The sequence below is a fragment of the Trichosurus vulpecula genome, chromosome 4 (assembly GCF_011100635.1).
Source record: "Trichosurus vulpecula isolate mTriVul1 chromosome 4, mTriVul1.pri, whole genome shotgun sequence".
In the NCBI taxonomy this organism is placed as follows: domain Eukaryota; kingdom Metazoa; phylum Chordata; class Mammalia; order Diprotodontia; family Phalangeridae; genus Trichosurus; species Trichosurus vulpecula.
In genome coordinates this window covers 257,037,955-257,057,235 of record NC_050576.1, presented here as the reverse complement: position 1 = coordinate 257,057,235, position 19,281 = coordinate 257,037,955, and the positions used below count along the sequence as shown (strand labels likewise).

Below are 19,281 nucleotides of genomic sequence, written 5' to 3'. Positions count from 1 at the left end.
TTTAGGTTGCCTGTTCCTTTAAAGTGTCAATCACTCCAGTACTGATGTTCATTTGTTCTCTACCAGAATTAGAGAGAAAAATGAATGTACCTGGCTAAAATAAGTGGCCCCCTATGCTATACAGAACAGGTACTCAAATCTCTTCAGACAAATGTACTGTAAAACAAGACTTATTTCATGACTTAGGACTTAAGTAATTAGAATATAACTTGGCATCCTCTATAGTAAACTGAAACGGACATTGTGGTCTATTCGATAGTACAACTAGGTCCAAAGACTATAAAGAGAACGGAATCTAAATATAACACAGAGTGTTAAATACGTACTTAGTATTTAATTATTATAACACAGATGATCTAGATACAATCACTCACCAGAAAATTCCTCCATAAAACAAAGAGAATGCAAAATAAAATACAATGGATCCCCAGGTAACAACATGATTTATCCAGGTCCAGAAATGAGTCTCCAAAGCCATCTAAAATATCAAACATAACACACTGAGAAACACATTCACATAAAAATATATTTGCCAAATTTAATGCAGAAAATTAGTCAAAACTACTGTTATGATTGCTTAGAATTTAATATATTTCACACATGGTTTGAGACACATGGCCATCCTTTAGGTAATCATGTGTGCGGGGAAGTTTAAACTCAATAAATGTTCTTTTGGCCTCTGTATACCTTGCCATTAGCTCTGTATTAATATAATTTATTATTAATGTAAAAACAGAAACTAGAGACGAGAAAGCTCCTGGGGAAGAATGAATCAAAATGTGAAAGAGTGAAAAGGAGAGAAGGAAGGACTTGGAGAGAAAGAGAGAAGGGGAAAGAGGGAAGGAGGGAAGGAGAGAAGGGAGAGGAAAAAAGGAAAGCAAGGAGAGAAAAGAAACAGGGAGAAAGGGGGGTACTGGGAAGAGAACTAGAGGGGAGGAGAGTGGGCACAGAATAGAAAAGTCTCATACAATCAGCCTTAACCAATTAGCTGTCTCTAACCCAAAGGGGAAGATAATGCTTCCTTGGTCAGATCTTCAGAAGTGGACCCCATCACTGCAAACGTGCATCTTCCCAGACCAGGCATATGCCTGTGCAGCTAAGTGTAAGGCCTCCCTCCCACACACCTCCCCCCGCCCCAGGCAATCTCTTGATTTGTGGTCTCTGAGGGTCACAGGACCATGGTCCCCTCAGTCTGTGTTACTAAGAGCCAGGAACTGGCTCCACAACAGTGTTTGCTGTCAAAAGGCAACACAACTTCACGAAACTTACATGAAAACCAGGCTTATCAGAAGAGAAATGAACATGCATGTGGAGCCCAAAGAGTTCACAATCCATACAGAAGTCTGCATTTATGACAGTACAACAAAAGGAGAAGACACTCTGGGACCCCCCTCCCTCCTCCTCACTGCTATGCCCTAAGTGCATCCTCCCAGGGGATTTCTCTGAATACACACTATCTTTGCTCTGCCAGAGAAGCTGACTGACTGAGGCTTATGGGACTAATGAACTTAGAGAAGATTCTTGAATAAGTGGAGCATTTACAATAAAAATGTAGATTAAAAAGATCCATGGTCAAACATTTGGTGCTGGGAAAAGGGGAAAGCAAAATAAAAACATCTAAGGATTTTGCTGAAGAAACCAAAAATACTGACATTGGCTACGCTGGATTACAAATACATGTAAGTTTCTACGCACTTCTAGGTGTGGGTTGCTTACCTTTACTGTGACTGTAATAACCATTACTGTGAAGACTAATGTACCAAATGTCCAATTTCCAAACATCTAAACAGAAAGGATGAGTTATTGCATTACTACTAATCAAAATAAGTTAATAAATTTCCCAAATAATCTTATAAATCTTCTATACTCTTTAAAGATTGTTTCCATATGTGTGTGTGTTTATAAATACAGATGCAGATATAGTATGGGTGGTATAGACTCATATCCTTTTTGTAAAATGATTTAAGAAAGGGACAGGTAAGGGCAAATAACTGAGGTTATACTGTCTGCCTTTTACTTTTTACTGGTCCTAAGTTGTAGCATTTAAATAACAAATAATCCATATTAAGAACATTGCATAGCTGCCTTTTAATCTGAAACCAGATATTAACAACTTAAATTTCTTTTGATATTTACAACTTTTACTCTAATTCCACTTCATTATAAAGTGAAACATTTAAAACTGTAACAAAAATACTAAAAATATTTTAAGAGAACCATTATTTGAGGTATTTCTTTTACCTGGCCATTTCCAAGCAGAGATATGTCTTTCCATATTAGAAAATAGCATCCAAAAAAGAAAATGAAGGCATGACTGAAACCAAGGATTGTCCAATAAAGAAATTTTTTAATGCTCAAGTGACTATTTTTACTTATGTCCCTGTAAATTGACAAAGAAAAAGCAGCTTTAGAAACCATACCCACTATGCTATGAAATATTATTTGTAATGCATTTAGCAATTGCTTGGCACATAACAAGTGCTTAATGTTTGTTCCTACCCCTCCATTCCCTCCCCGCTTCATATTAAATAGCTATGAAATAAAAGAAACCAAAACCAACTTATTTTCATTGGAAATGATTAAATGATTACAGCTTTCTAAGAGAAGCCAGACTATTGAGGCAGATAACTTTACTTCAATTCAAATTATTAGTTTTATTTGCATTTGATTCCAAGTACAACCCAAAGGTGCCTTTGGCGGAATGTAAGCAAACAAACCAAACTGAAGAACAGGAGAGGTTCAGCCAGAAACATGGCCTTTTTAGAGTAGAACCTCTTTACTTGCGCCTGTCACTGAATTGGTTCTCCACTCCTAGGAGCTGGTTGGTTTTCATAGAGTTGTTATCGAGAGCAGAGTCTAGCCAAACTCTATCTTTAAAAATAATTCAATTTTATTTTATTTTCAGTTCTGAATCCTTCCTTCTTTCCTCTCCCTCAACCCATTGAAAAGGCAAGGAAAAAAAACACATTACAAATGTCTAGTTATGCAAAGCATTCTCAGATTAGCCAAGTCCAAAAAAAGAAAAGAAAAAGAAAGAGAAGAAAATCTGCTTAGATATGTCCTCTGAGTCCGTCACTTCTCCATCTGGAAGTGCATATAGCATGTTTCATCACGAATCCTTCCAGATTGGGTTTGGTCATTGTGCTGATCAGAATTCTAAGTATTTCAAGGTTGCCTCTGCTATATTGTTGTTGTTGTATAAATTGTTCTCCTGGTTCGACTCATTTCACTTTGCATCAGTTCACACAAATTTTCCCAGGTTTGTCTAAAATTAACTCCTTCATTTCTTACAGCACAATAATATTCCATCACATTCATATACCATAACTTGTTCAGTTATTCACGAATTGAAGGGCATATCCTCAGTTTCTAAATCTTTGCCACTACAAAAAGAGCTGCTATAAATATTTTTGTACACATGGGTCCTTTTTTTTCTTTCATTTCTTTGGGATATATTGCTAAGTCAAAGGGTATGCACAGTTTAATAGGTTTTTGGGGCACAGTTGAACTCTAATTTTGAGGGTTCTTAGAATACTATGCCACTCATGGACATCCTCAAAGAGTCTGGGTAGTTCTGGTAAAAGCTTAATACTCACATCCTGGTCCTGGAGAAAAGTGACCCAAATTCCTGCCCTTTCTCTTCAGGACAAGGGACAGGCCAACTTAAACCTAAGAGCCATGTCCTTGCCCTCAAGGAGCTTACATTCTAGCAAGGGGATAAGATGCTGCAGTTGAATTTAGAACAGTTTCAGGCAAATGACAGGGAATGTATCCCCTTTTCATGTCCACCTCTTAAAAGTCCTATCTTCCTCTAAGGTAACAGCCTGCCTTTCCCTATCTCCAGTCCCAAAATTCATCTTTGAAGATAAATGCAATCCTGGTGGTGTTGAATAGTTTTGCATCTTGAAACACAATGTTTAAAGCAGGTAACTCAAAAAGCACACATGGGGTGCAAAACAGATTACAATGAGGAACTGTATGAATTATGTAAGCGATATCACTGCAGAGATGTAGGCTCAGAAAAGGAAGTAGGCTAGTCACGGGGAAAATACAAGGTATAACTGAGAGTTGGTCTATCTATACTGCCTGGAGAGGGGACAGAAATTTCACAGAATGAGAAGACAAGGATGGGTTGTAATCTGTGCTCTTGGAGGCAATGCTGACTTCTGTGAGACCATGAAGAGCACAAAGCAGGTCTATGTGATATTCCCTGCATAGCCTTTATTCTTCAACAGTAATATCATCCAGGAGTTTATCAATCCCTCAATGCCCTTCAAACAGTTCTACCTTTAGCATGGAACACCTGTTTTCACACAGCACTGTGTTTCAGCTGCCTTCCTTGCTTTATGTTTTCTGTCATTCCTATTCACCTTGGCAGCATACTAAGGACTGCAACATATGAGGGTCCAACTTTGTTAACACCACCATCAGTGATGAAGAAAATAGTGTACCACATGTATAACAATAGGAGTCATTCCTCAGGAGACGGTAATTAAAGGATATGAACAGACAATTTTCAAAAGAAGTAATGCAAGTTACTAACAACCACATGAAATATTGCTCAAAAAAATCACCAAAAATGAAAAAAAAAATGCACATTGAAACCGCTCTAGGGTAACCTCATGCTCATCATATTAGAGAAGAGGACAAAATATTACAATGTTTAATTATAGATGGGAAAATACAATTTGGAATTAAATTAAAACAGTACCTGTACATAACCCTTTGATCTAGCAATATCCCAATTAGGCTTTCCCCCCCCAAGAGGTCACAGACCTTAGAAGGGGGGCAGGGTTTGTCATTTGTTTCTATCACTTCCACATTTAAGAAAGGAAATACACTTACCGATATAGGGTAGGTTTGCTCTGTAAGACGTGAGGATGTACATGCTGTTCCAAAAGACTATATATCAGAATAGGTAAGGAAGTGAAACAAATATTGTATAAAGTCAGGTATACGCTGTCATACAGTGTCTAGAAACAAAAACATGGATATTTTTGAGATGTTAAATCACAGAGGTGATATCACATTCATTCATATGTGTAATAACCGAGGGTTATATAGATAGTACAGGGGTTCTTAACCTTTTGTGTGTCATGGACTCCTTGGGCAGTTAAGGTTCAAATACATTCAATAAAACGCATAAGATTAAAAAGGAAAAAATTGTACTGAAAATTATCAAAATATTTTTAAAATATAAATTCAAAGACTCCAATTTAAGAACCTCTGATACAGTGTTTTAAGTTTTATAAAATACTTCATATGCATTATCTCATTTTATCTTTATAATGGTCCTACAATTGTAGAACCATACATTCTGAGATGAAAGGATCATTAGGAGTCATTGAGCCCACTCCCTTAGGCTAGGTTGTCTTTAGAAAATTGCAAATCAATTTTAATGACCCCAAGAATCACACAGAAACAAAGATGCATCTTTTTTTAACACCACTGTCCTATTGGTATTGCTGGTGACATGGAGTACAAGAGTCTCTGAAGAATTAAAGAATGACTCTTACACAGAAAGCAATAAAAAGGCACATACTGGTTGTGTTCAAGCTGTACTACAGAGCCAATGAGGAACTATGAAAAACTGGAATAAAAGATGTCATCAAAAAGATGTTCGACAGGAAGAGAAGATGAACTGGTGAAGGGGGGAGAGCAAAGCATGGCAGACAGACCAGGACTTTTACAATGTTTAGAGTAGACATCACCGAAAGGATACCATATAGAACGAGTCCAGTACAGAGTCCAATACGTTGGGTGGACTCCCTGTGGCAAATGTGTGGGAGGATGTAGGTAAGAATCCCACAGGATGGGTAGGTATGGATGGATTGCAATTTGTATCATTGGAGGGAATGTATCAACTACTGAGATCACAGATGCAGCTGAGTACTGACAATCATAAGTGCTTTGCTGGTTTGCTATCAGAATCAAATGAGATAAGGCATGCAGAGTGTTTTGCACATCTTGAAGCTCTATATAAATGCCAGTTATTATTAAAGAAAGGACAAAACACAACTTATACCTATTTACTTACTTGTTGTGAAAACAAACAATAGAACTGATACAAAAACTGGGGTGTGATGAAACACACATTCTGGAAAACAAGATGAAAAAAGAGCTTTCCATTAGAAATATTTAGTACAAAAACAGAGAATTTTAAGACTACTAGTTATATTTAACAATAATCTATGTATCTTAGTATTTGGAATAGCCTTCTAAAATAAACAAAAATGAAAGCTTCTTAGAACTGGACAGCTGAGGAATGAAATTGTGTGCTCATGACTGGCTGGGAAGGCAGAGAATTTGGCCTGAATAATATGGATAGCGTAATTTCCATCGTATAGGAGGACAAAGTTTGAGAGCCAGAACAAACACAGGAATTCGAATCTCCTTGATTCTTCTATTTTCGCTAGGTGATATCAGAAATTTTGACTTTCTAACCAATATTCTTAATCTTGTGACCACAAAATTTTTTTTTACATAATACACAGCCTTAAGATTACATCTTAACTTTAAAAATGCAAAAAAAAGTTCAATTATACATCTAATAGAATAATCATGCTCAAGAAACTTCCATCACCTCTTTATAGACATATACACGCACATCTCAACTTGAGAAAGTTCCCAAAGGAAGCTTCTCTCAGGCAGCAGCTAAGTTGAGGGTGTCCCTTTTAGTACTCCTTGCCCTGAGATGGTACTCTACATGCAGCAGGCATTTTATATTTGTTGTGCTGCAATGTATTATCAAATGTGAATTTTCCTCTCTAGCAGAATGAGGCTTTCTCTCTTTTCTCCTTCTACTTTTATTTCTTTTTCATCTTTCCAGGTGCTTCTCACCTGGACTAGGACTACAGCACAGTCTGCACTGGCATGAAGTGTTAGGAGAAAACCCAGGGAGTTACAGGAAGCTCTTGACCCTCCTTTCTGGTCTTGCAGAGTCCCTAGAGTACAGAATCCTCTTGTCTCCTCTGGCTCCTCCCCAGTTGCCCTCTAGCCGGTTCTTCACCTCACAAAGAGCATTAGTTTGAGGGACAAAATGGCCAGGCAATCTGAGGAAGCCCGCCAGAGGAATGACAACCTTCCTTCTCCTCACTCCCGCAAGTGCTGCTGGAACCTCCTTCCAAGCTAGAAAGCTACTACGTCAAAGGCACCACTACTGGCCTGAAGCTGGAGACCCCTGTCCTTACTGCCTCCTAGGTAGGGATGATGACAAAGGAGTGGATCCTCTCCAACTACAAGAATGGCAAAGATATATTCCTAACCTATGGAAATGCAATCATGAACATGCTCTTAAAATAATAACAACTGGCTCATTACAGGTTAATTGTTTTTTCTGCATTGACCTAAGAGACTAACCACAAAATATTACAATGTTGTTATAGAAAAATATATTTTAAATTCCAAATGACCAACTTATAAATGAACATTTAGGGAGAAAAAAACAACAAATGTTAAAAATTATTTTTACATATAATTGAGGGGAAAATAAAATACTACTAAAAAATTATTAAGTGAACATTTGGAACACAACCTGCACATAAGTTGGGGGCTGTCTATTATTAATAGAAAATCATAACATCATGCTGTTTGCTATCAAATAAAATCCCACTGCTTGTTCAGGACACAATCATGTGTTCTAAATATATTTCACAAACCCTTACTCTTTATGATAGAAAGTACCTTAGAATGGTCTGTGCTAAAATTAGGCTCCTTCTACATAACTGGGCTCTCTATGCATAATCATGACCCCCCCCCCCCAAACTTTATGAATCATCAACTGTCTTTCTGCTTACCTTATAAAAAAAGTATTGTACAAGGGTTGCTATTCTAATATAATAAAAATGGCCATGGACAAAAAGCAATTTGGAGAGGAATTTAAATCTTGCAATTGCATAGTCGCTGTTTCGAGCAGCCTGTCTTCCTTCTTTTCCCATAATTCCTGTACAGAGGCAAGAAAAAAAAAAAAAGAAAGAATCAGTACAGGCAGTCCTTCATGAGAATAACAAATGCTCTGGTCTTTAAGGGTGCAACAGCTTTAGGCTGGTGTGTTCAACAAAGCCAAAAAGCCCCGTGGCTTGGCTGGAATTCCTCCAGCCCCCATGGAACCCCCCACCCTCCTAACCCCAGGCTACTATCCCACTTAAACGATAGGATTGCTCCTCTCAAAACAGAATGGCTGCTAGAGACAATTTCTGATGCCGCTATCTTATGGACAAAAGCTTTAAACAGGGCCAAAAGAGAATAATGTCGTTACTGCTACATTTTATTACAGGATTAAAATGCTACTTTATGCCCAACATCTGTGCCAGGCAGTGGAGATACAAAGACAAAAATGACAAAGTTTCTGCCCTCAAGGAGCTTACACTTAACTAGCATAATGTCAAGGTAACAGTGATTTACACAACCTGTACACAGAGGGTCTTTAAAAAAACTAGGGAGAGAGGGACTGGAACCGTGTTTTCAAAGGCACAGGGAGCTCTGATGAGAAAGCTCCCTCTCCTTGTCTTACAGAGTGGCCTGCAGCAGAGGTGTCAAACTCCAGCCAGACTTAAGATGCAGTTGGGAAATGGGAAAATGTGACTTAGAAAATGTTCGTGTGTGGCTAAGTCACTCTGCAGCCCAGAGATCCCTGGAGTAGAAAGAGGGGGCCATGCTGCCAGCTGTCATTTTGTGCCTCCTTGACTCATTCACCGTCCTAGTCACCACAGCAGCTTGGCCAAACCTTTTCATTGCTCCAACAATGACCCTCAGCTGCCCCTCCTAATTCTCTCAGCACAGAACCTTGCTCACATTCACCAAGGGCTTCCTCTTGACCCTCACTGTCATCTCACACCACTCAGGGGCCTTCCATTCTGTCTCCCATGATGAGGTGGCCCTTCTCCTTGCCCAGGGAAACCCCTTTACCTGCACAAGTAATGCCCTCCCATCTCCTCTAGCAGACTGTGACCTCTGTCATCACCACTCATCTTCAGTCTCTCCCTAACAGCTCCTTCCCTTCATCCTTAAAAGCCTGCACTTACTACGGCCATCTATAATTGCTGACTCCATATTCTCTCTCTGTTCTTACCAAAGTTACCAATGACGTCTTAATCACCCAATCTCAGACTTTCTTTAATCTCATACTTCTTGACCTCTCTGCAGCCACTGGCACTATTAGTCACCCTCTTCTCCTTAATCCTACTCTCTTCTCTTTTTTGTGACTCAATGTTAGTGTATCTCCAGTTAATTCTGCGTATCTTCTTTGTATATGATTAATAATAATAATAATAATATTACTAGCTAACCACTTATTAAGAGTCTACTATGTGCCAGGTACTCTGCAAACATCACATCGTTTGATCCTCACAACAACCCCGGGAGGCAGGAACTATTATTATTTTCATCTTACAGATGAGGAAACTGAGGCAGAGTTTCGGTGACTTTCCACTACGGCACCATCTAGCTGCTCCATAATACTACTATCACCCTGGCGCAGGCCCTCATCATCTCATGGCTGCCTCAGGACTCTCCCTATCCCAGACTCTGCTCTGCTCAGCTGTCCAAATGATTTTCCTAAAGCTCAGGTCTGACCATGTTGCTCCTTCTGCCCCTTTAATAAACTCCAGTGGCTCTTGACTGCCTCCAGGAAAGCCCTTCAGCACCACCACCTCCTCCACTTCCTCCTCCTCCCAACATTCCAATCTTCTTATGCTTTATACCCAGTGACACCGACCTCCTTGCTGTTCCTCATACCAGATATTCCATCTCCCAGCTCAATAAACTTTCTCTGGCTTCACTGGAATCCTCTCACTCTTCATCTCTACTGCCTGGCTTTGCTGCCTGCCTTTCAGTCACAGCTACACTTCCATCTTCTGCTCTCCCTTGAAGGGGCTGCCCCACCCCCCGCCCGCTAGTGCTCACCTCTGACTTATGCAGCAGGTACCTTGTGTGCCCGTTCTCTCCCATCAGACTGAGAGGGCCTGGAGCGCAAGGCCTGGCCTTCACTTTTCTTGTTAGAGCACTGCCAGGACAGCAGCAGGTGCCTCATCAGTGCTGGGTGACTAGTTCTCAACTACAAAGACAGCTGTATCCACCATGCTAAGCTGCCTCTCGCATAAAACAAAGAGAATAACTTGGTGGGAAGAGGGCTGGCACTGGTAACTGGGAGGTCAGGAAAGTCCCAGGAAGGGGGCCACCAGGAATAAAAACAGAAAGTGTTGGAAATGGGTGGCACTACAGTGGAAGTGCATGTACTGACTAAATCATGGGGCTTATGTACAGAGGCTTGGTGGTACATTGGACTCAGAGGACCTGGATTCCAATCCCATCTCCAATGCTTAATTGTGTGGCGTTAAACTCCCATGTTCTCAATTTCCTCATCTCTAAGACAAAAGTGGAGGACTAGACATAGAGCCCTGAAGGTCCCTTCCATGAGCCTAGGACCACCTGACAGACTGGGGGTTATTTTTAGGTGGGAGAATCATTTTCACACTTCATGTATTTGTACGTGTCAAAAAGTTATGATGAGTATAATTATTGTGGGTGGCAGTACCTGATCTAAAATGGATGATTTAAGTTTAAAAAAAAAAAGAAAAAAGGAAAAAAGAAGAACAAAGTTCATTCTCTTAAAGTGAGAGGGCTGTGTGGTTCTCTTATCTGTATTTCAGTTTCATACCACTTTCTTTCATCTTAAAGCTTTGTGAAACAAACTGCAAAACCTTAAGATTCTGAGAGGATGAATTTATAGCTACTAGTAACTTACAAGGTAGCAGTAAAGAATTCTGAAACATGCCAAATGCTACCCTTGTGGGTAAGGTGTAACTGTTATTTTAGAGGTGGTATGGCAGAGTGGATAGAGCCAGGAAAACCTGGGCCCCAGCCCTGCTGCTGCCACATCACCTGCACTGGGGGCTTCCTCCCAACAGTGCCGTCTGTGCTAATGAAATCACAGATTTAGTCCACATCTCTGTAATTACTATCATGAGTCACCAACTTAATGCACTGTGGTGGCTTGTGTGTTCTATAATTTGGAACAGAATATCTTTAAGAAATAGTGATTATTCAAGGGAAATTCAAAATGAGTATTTTAGCTACAATGTACATCGGAGAAGAAAGCTTTGACATGTGACAAGATTACATGTGTGGCTTCAGTCTTAATCTGCATATTTGGCATTGCAGTCTAAGAGACAAATGGAAAGTTCAAAATATTGACTATATATCAATTTAAAAAGTTAAGAAAAAAGTCAGTCACCTATGCCAACATGTGCTTCTTGTATCATGCTTACATCATTAGCACCATCACCAACAGCCAACGTTATAGGTTTTTCTGGAGAGATTTTTATCAGTCTTATTACCTGAAAAGGGACAATTTTAATTAGTTCTCATAAAATTAGCTCTTAGTAAATGCTTGTTGACTTAATATGGAGGCAAGATATGAATCACTATATGAATCATTTTCTAGAGAAATGTATTAAAATACCCTCCTTCACAGGCTCATCTTTGGCTAGATGGTCAATGTTAAATATTATCAATTCTATAAACCATGAGGTGATTCAAGGAAATACATTTACATGAAACAGCAGGACTTGAGAGAAGCAGCATTAGGGAAATTTTGGACACTCGGATTAGAATAAGTTTGAGAGAGAAAACACGAAGAAGATAGCATTCCCAAAATTCAACTGTTATGTTCTTTTCCAAACACAAATTTAGGTTTATTCAACATCATAAAAATTTAGAAATTAAGAGTAGAATTTGCTCTTATTTCTGCATAGTTGGGTGAGATTTAATTTATGGAAAATAAAGGAAAAGGTGAGGAATTGAAGACTGTCTTTCAAAAATAATGTGAGGAAAAAACTACCATTGTGAAAAAAATCTAAAGTTGATTTAAAAATTTTTTTCCCTGTAAATTAAATATCTTAAATGTCTTCTGTATTTCTCATTTATGAATCCTGTTTTTATAAACAAAAATTCTCCTAATACCCAGCCTCACTGTCATCTCTGAGATCAAGGAGATGCAGAAACTGGGAAACCTGCATTGTGCTACTCAGTACTCTTGGAACATTTCTCTGTAGAGCCTGTTCTTATTCTCTCGCAGTTGAATATATGTCAATTCCAGAATGCAGCCAAACTCTAACCCTTTCTTAGGTAAAAAATGTATCTTAGAGGCAGTTGGTGGCACTGCAGGGAGATAAATTTAAATATTGTTTCAGACACCTACTAGCTGTGACTCTGGATAACTCACTGTCCACCTCAGTTTGCTCATCTGTAGAATGGGCAAAGTAACAGCACCTGCCTCCCAGGCCTGCTGTGAGAATAAAATAGGGTGATATTTACAAAGCCCGCTGGGAACCTGACTTTTATTATTTGCTATTATTATATGTTTATATATGCTATAATCTTATAATAGCTTTAAGGTCCTCTCTTAACTCAGCTCAGTCTCGTCCTCCTTCTACACAGTTTCATCTGCCCACTAAGAAGGTGGACTATAAGTGGCTGTAGATACTTCTTAGACAAACTTCCACTGCCTGTAGCTTAACATTTAAAAGGGAGAATAAAATCACACACAATAAAATCTGAATGCTACCAAATTCTAAACACAGACTAGCTGTGAAGAGCAAAGGCATGAAATGGAGAGTCTCTCCATGATGCTCCTGGGGATTTCAGAAGGTGCCACTAGGATTCTCAGAATCAAAGTGTGGGTGGGCAGTTGTGTTTAGTTTCTCAGTGCAGCAGAGTACTGAGGGCAGTGACAAGCACCTGATCTAGACTCAGGAGCCAGGTGGGCAGGTGCTCCGAGGTGGGCAGTGGCTCTGTGCCTCCTCTTCCCTCTAAGGTCCATGTGCCCCGTGGAGCTCAAGCTCTTTTCACTGCCTCTGAGGCACCGCCAGGACAGCCCCCAAGAAAGACTGTTTTTCCCTCTGGATATTACCAGCTGGCCTTCTTTCTAAATCTGCATTGACACAATTTACTGCCCCTGCCCAAGTCACTGACACTCATCTTCATGCAATTCTCCCTTGCCCCTTAGGTGGCCCTCAATTCTGATTCAGTGAGTTGGTCCACAAGCATTTATTGAGCATGTATCATGTGCCAGGCAGGCAGTGTGAGATGTACCAATGTACCAAGAATACAGAAAAGCTCAGAAACAAGAAAACTCAGTGACTCAGTGGCTCAAGTGTTGGGCTGGAAGTCAGGAAGATCTGAATTCAAATCTGGCCATAGATACTTTGGAGCTGTGTGACCCTAGGCAAGTCCCTTCATTTCAGTTTGCCTCAAGTTTCCCCAGCTGTAAACAGGGATAATAACAGCATCCACCTTGAAGGGTTGTTGTGAGGATTGAATGAGATCACTGTAAAGTGCCAAGCACAGAGCTGGTCCTATATAAATGCTTATCCCCACCCCCCCCCACAGAAGTACCTGCTCTCAAAGGACTCCTGTGCACATACAAGATATGCACAGTGTGAAGAGAAGCTAATCTCCAAGGAAATGCGTGAGCGGCAGAGGAAGATCGGGAGGTTCCATCATTAGCAGTGATAGGGCCTCACAGGACTGCTGTTAAAGATGCGTTTTCACAGCAGGGACTAGCTTGGGATCACTGAAGGGGCTGGATCATTTCCCAAGAACTGCATGATGACGGGCAAAGACTTATTCCTTTATAGACAGCTAGGCTAAGATCCTGTGGGGCCCTGGGACTTGGGACACCTAACTCAGTATCATCAGAAAAGGAGATCACTTGGAGAACCCTCATCTACAAGTAATGCCTCTTCTATGCCTCTCCTACTCCCAGCTGCTGGGATGGGACAAAGAATAGCCTTTGAATCTTGAGTTGTTACAACCTGTTCCAAAGGGCCATGATGAGGAGAGCATTTAGTAAAACCTCTAGGTGCTATCCAAAGGTGAGTTTTTATTATCACTATTTTATCTCGTAATTATTTTCTGCAAACTATTTTAATCACCTTTTTCTAAGTTTTTTAGGGCAATAAGAAAAGCTAGCCAGTGGCACGAGCTCACATCAATTAACATGATTTCTGTCTCAAGGAGGCCAGTTTAAACAAGAGTAAAGCACAGATCTAAAGCATGCAGGAAAGGCTCCAAAGCCACACACCCTGCCAACCGCCCATCAAGAGGGAGCTCTCCACTTTAGTAAGACAGCATCCTCCTGGGGTCCCAAGGCCCTCTCCTCTCCTGAACACCAAGCATTTTTTAGGTGGCTATTACAACTGCAGGCACTGAGAGACACAAGGACATGGGAAACAGTTTCTGGCTCCAGGGAGCTTATGCTCAGATTCTCTCTCTGTACTCTCTCATTTGTGACCTCCTCAGCTCTCATGCTCTAATTATGTAGGAGGCAGTCTTGCAAAGTGGAAAAAGGGCTGTGTCTGCAGTCAGAGAGCATCTGGGCTCAAATTCCTGCTCCACTGCTGACCAGTTGTGTGACTCTGAGCAAGTCCCCTCACTCCTTGGGGCCTGAGTGTCCTCCCCTGGAGGGTGAGGAGGCTGGGCCCTATACCCTCTGCTTGGCCTTCAATGCCCCCTCCCACCTTTCCAGTCTTCCACTTACTGACAGTGGCCTCCTGGCTGTCCCATGAAGAAGACCCTCCATCTCTGGCTGTCCCCAGACCTGGAATGACCTCTGTCCTTTGCTCCAACTACGGACCTTCCTGGTTTCCTTCAAGTCCCAACTAAGACCCCACCTTCTACAGGAAGCCTTCCCCAAACCCTCCTAATTCCAGTGCCTGCTCTCTGTTCATTTTTTCCAATTTATCCTCTATATAACTTGTTGGTCCAAACTGTTTGCTTGTAGCCTCCTCCATTAGACTCCTTGAGGGCAGGGAGTGTCTTTTGCCTCTTTTGGTATCTCGATGCTGAGCACACAGATGCCTGGTACACAGTGGGTACTTAATGTTTACTAACTGATTGGCCTGAGGCCCCTTCCAGTTCTAGACCTATGTATGGCCCTAAGGCACTTGGGTCATCCCAGGGATAACCTGATATCAGATGGAAAGTCCAGGCTCAAGACTGCATAAATATTATGGTAAATTTTTATAAGCAATTTTTCAAAAGTTTTAGGATTAGGAAAACAAATAGAAATGAAAGGCTTTCTGGCCATGCTACTATTTCAAAATACTTTCACTGAACAACTACATGAACACATATAGCTTTATGCGTCCATGACGGATTTTAATCTTTAATGAAGGTTTCAAAACCAAGTGAGAATATATACATACAAAAATTTCACAGTGTGGAATTTTATTACAATCATAATTTTTCAGTGGAACTACCTTGTTAGATAAATTTAAAAAAAAAACACATAAAAATATGAGACTAAAAAAGCCTTGCTCTCCAAGTTCTTATAGCTTCCTCCTTTTTGGCCTTTGTAGCACTCAGCTGTTGACACCTCCCCTCTCTCATGGACACCCTTTACCAAGGGAGGTTCAAACTTCCATTCTCCATGATGGGACACTCCCCAGCCTCTCCAGCCTGAGACCCCATACTCCTCCAGTTAAGCTGAAATACTCTGTCTCTTGAATATTTCTCCTACTTTGCCATGTTAAGGCTCTTGCACACATCTAATGTCTAATGCTGCAGAGATGGATTCCCAGCGACCCTAGCAGAGGCTGCAGGAATTTCAGAAGCTGGAGGGCAGAGTCACCTGAACTTGGCCAGGCTTCTAAACCAGGCCCAGGCCAACTGAGAGAGGCCAAGGCCAGGACCCTGAGGTCTATCAAAAGCTTGGGGACCTCCCTCTACTGGCTTTGTGTGGCCTGATACTTGGCTTCTGACTCTCTCCTCCTTCCTAGTCCTTGCTGTGATGGCCAGTTCTGACTCAGACTCTGCTTTCCTTCTGATCCTTCCTGCTCTTGAGCACCCCGACCATCTGCTCCCACACTTTCCTCCATCACATCACAACCCTTGCCCTGAGACTGTTTGTTACACTGCTTAGTGCTGCTGGCACTTATCGAGCATTAAAGATATCTGGGTGGGTATTGAGCCTCCCTTCTAGACTATCAGCTCCGCAAAGGCAGGAATCAAGCTGTCTTACCTAAGCTCTGTTATCTAACCTTTGTTATCTAACCTTGCTCTCTAGCACAATGTTTGGTATAAAAGTACTTAATAAATGTCTGCTGAATTAAATTGAGCTTACATATGCCTTCCTTGGGACCAAGAAATAAGAACCTCCTTAGTGAGAACGGACTGGTTTAGCTTTTATTCTTTGCTATTTAAAATTTATAGAGCCTGAGAAAGTAAAATGTACATCTAAAAAATATGTGACCCCATGGCCATTGTTACAAAAGGTGCATAAAGGGTGAGCAAAGCCAGTGTAAAACATGAGATCTGATGTTTTATGAATCCATCTCCCATAAGCCCATCACTCTATCGATGAAGTGCTAACTTTGCTCATGAAGCACATCATGGGTAAGTTGAAGCTTCCATCAAGTGTTCTGTGAATTAAAGGAATTGAGGACTCCATCCCATCCCTAGGACCCTTCGAAGGAGGCACAACCTGACCCACAGGCCCGAGGGTGGTACATACTTTTGCCTTCTGCAGTGGGGCCATTCGGCAGCAGAGGACAGCACAGCAGCTTTTACACACATCCATGAATATCTTCTCATGCTCCCTCAGGGCCAGGGAGAGACTGCTCCCATCCACCACCAGCCCGTGCTGGATCACATGGTCTTCAGCGATTCTGGAAAAGAAAGCATTCTGATTTTCAACTGAATGCTTCTGCCTCATTTACTACACTTAAATAACAGTAACAGATCTCCACCCCCCCAAAAAAAATCCTGCAGTTTTTACTTTCTGTTTAGTTATTTATCTTAGTATGGGGTGGCAGTTCCACAGCCATTCTGCTCTCAAAGCCTGATATGCCTGAATCCTTCAAAGTGCCGTGATCCACTGAGGGGCAGCATACTGTCTCCCAAGCTTCCTATGAGGCATTCAAGAGTGGGCAGGTGTAGATTTAAAGCTGGAAGGAGCCTAAGAAGTCAGTGAATTCAACCCCTATTTTATAGATAAGGAAATTCAGGCACAGTGAGTGGAAGTGACAGGCCTGGGGCCACACAATGCCATGTGAGAAGGGGCTTTCCTGAGTCCAATGCCACACTAGGAACAAAAATATTATCACCTCTAGCCAACCTGATACCAAGTCATTCTAAATTAGCTGAGCTGGACTCTGGACAACACAGAGTCTATCGATGGAATTAACTTTCCAGGAAAGTAAGATCTGCTTGGAACCAAACTTCAGTGGAGTAATTTATTCACATTATCTGAAAACTTATACCTAGTCCAACTCTGCTTGACTAGTCCTGGTGCCTGAGGCTACCCAGAATGGTCCCAAGATCCCTGGAGCACCAGGAGGGGAAGGAGGCTGGACATACAACCGAACAGAAATGGACGAGTGGGGTTCCCATTGGTGGAGAGCCCTGGGGCTCCTTTCAGGTTGAGTTGAGGCCCTGGTACTATGGCTGAAAGAAACCATAAGGGACCAAAAGGAACCTCTGGTCCCTCCCAGCAGACTCTAGTAACAAGAGATGAGGCAACGAAAAGAAACAGAGGCTGTAGAGAGAGAGAGTGGAACTTTGGCCATTCCTACTGCTAAATGCACTTTACCTTTACAGAGGCAAACAGACCCACTGTTCTCTACTTCATCAAACTCTACCTACTTAGTGACCCCCTGAAATTGTCTGGTAAGGGATAAAGTTTTTGTTCCATAAGTAGAGAAAATTTAGTCTCTCCAAGTACAGGCTGGGTGAGCATCTGTGAAGATTGCTCTAGATGGACCTCTATACTTGGAGAGGCTGGCGTACAGGGCACTAAAGTCAGGGGACCGGGGCTCAAAGCCTGCCTCTGAGACCTCACTTCCTGGGAGATCCAGGCAAGGCCATTAACCATTCTAGGCCCCACTTTCTTTCTCTGTAAACTAAGAGGCTGCACTCTGCTGCTCTGGATCCAAGAGACTATGAATGTCAACCCTTGTTTCTTCAATAAACTCCAGGATCAGATACAAGATCTTCTAGCTTTTAAAGCCCTTCCTAAGCCAACTTGTTCCTGCCTTCCCAGTTTTTCGCCCCTTTCTTCTCTCTATGCACTTTGGCAATCTAGTGACCTCATCCCCAAGGCTTGGCCTGAAGTCTCCGCTAAATTATTGCCTTCTGCAAGAAGGCCTTCCTGAACTCCCTTTAATACAATCTCCAATTTATCCTGTATATTTCGTTTGTACAGAGTGGACTCCTTGAGAGCAAGGACTGTGCATTAGTACATTAACACACTGCCTGGCACACAGTAAGCACTTAATAAATGCTTGCTGACTGAACTTGAATAAACACAAGGGTGTGTGTGAATAAATGTGTCACACACACACAAGATTTTTTTTCACCTCCCATGTTTTGGACACTATGTCTAAGGATCTAAAACCCTGACAGCTTCTTTGGTCATATCAGTGATGGCTCAATCTGTACGATCTGTGCTTAAAAGCACCAACATATTACAATATACAATCATTACTGAAATCTATTTCCCTGGGAATTTTCAAAGGTCCCACTGGATGGCAGCATTTAAATAGCCAGTACTTAGACTAACTCAATGCAAAGAGCCCCGTTTCCAGAAAGGCTTGAGCTAAGTAAGTCACCCCAACAGTGACACTCCAACAGCCAAGGCCCCCATTTCAAAAAGCCTACATGTGTATCAGTTTCCATCTGAAGAATTTAAATCAATCAATCAGCACATGAGTGTTGGGGGCACATAGGGCTTACATGAGACCAGAAAGGTCTAAGAGGTGACTATACTTGTTACCAGATTAGAATCTGCCCATGTGAGGTTGCCCAAACCATCCAGTGTAAAATTTGCTTCGTTGTGCCTGAAAAAGCCAATGGGTGGGTCATGGCCTCTAGACAATTTATTCCTAGGGCCAGGGTGGCCCCTCCTTGGGGAATCCCAGAGAACTCCCTAGTGCTCCAAGTACCTTCTAGCGAGTCGCCTCAGCTGCTCTGCACACTCACTGTCTGATTTCTGGTTGACCAGTTCAAGGATGTTCATGGTTCTGTGAAAATGTCCACACGATAAACTCACACTGATGGCGGTTTCATGTTTGTCTCCAGTAAGTACCCAGATTTTGATGCCCGCCATGCGCAGGGCTTCAATGGTTTCTCTCACTTTATCTTGAAGCCTGAAATGAGAATCAAAGCATTTGCCACAGGCCCTGTTAGGCTGGTGTTTTACAAACAGCAGAATAATGCACTAACTAAACAGAATGTAAATTCTGAATTTTGTTACATCAGTGTGGTTATGAACCATTAGCGATA

At 41.5% G+C, this 19,281-nt stretch overlaps 1 protein-coding gene across 1 annotated transcript in view; it reads right to left on the bottom strand.

Moving 5' to 3' along the window:
* ATP11B (ATPase phospholipid transporting 11B (putative)) overlaps positions 1–19,281 on the bottom strand; it is a 139,325-nt gene that overhangs the window by 15,325 nt on the left and 104,719 nt on the right. Inside the window, exons 19-27 of the mRNA XM_036756529.1 lie at positions 18,942–19,145; positions 16,514–16,667; positions 11,234–11,336; positions 7,797–7,942; positions 6,038–6,097; positions 4,846–4,973; positions 2,242–2,380; positions 1,717–1,782; positions 375–478 (exon numbers count right to left, since the gene is read on the bottom strand). Coding sequence (XP_036612424.1) covers positions 375–478; positions 1,717–1,782; positions 2,242–2,380; positions 4,846–4,973; positions 6,038–6,097; positions 7,797–7,942; positions 11,234–11,336; positions 16,514–16,667; positions 18,942–19,145 — 1,104 coding nt within the window. The remainder of the gene's footprint in view (positions 1–374; positions 479–1,716; positions 1,783–2,241; positions 2,381–4,845; positions 4,974–6,037; positions 6,098–7,796; positions 7,943–11,233; positions 11,337–16,513; positions 16,668–18,941; positions 19,146–19,281) is intronic.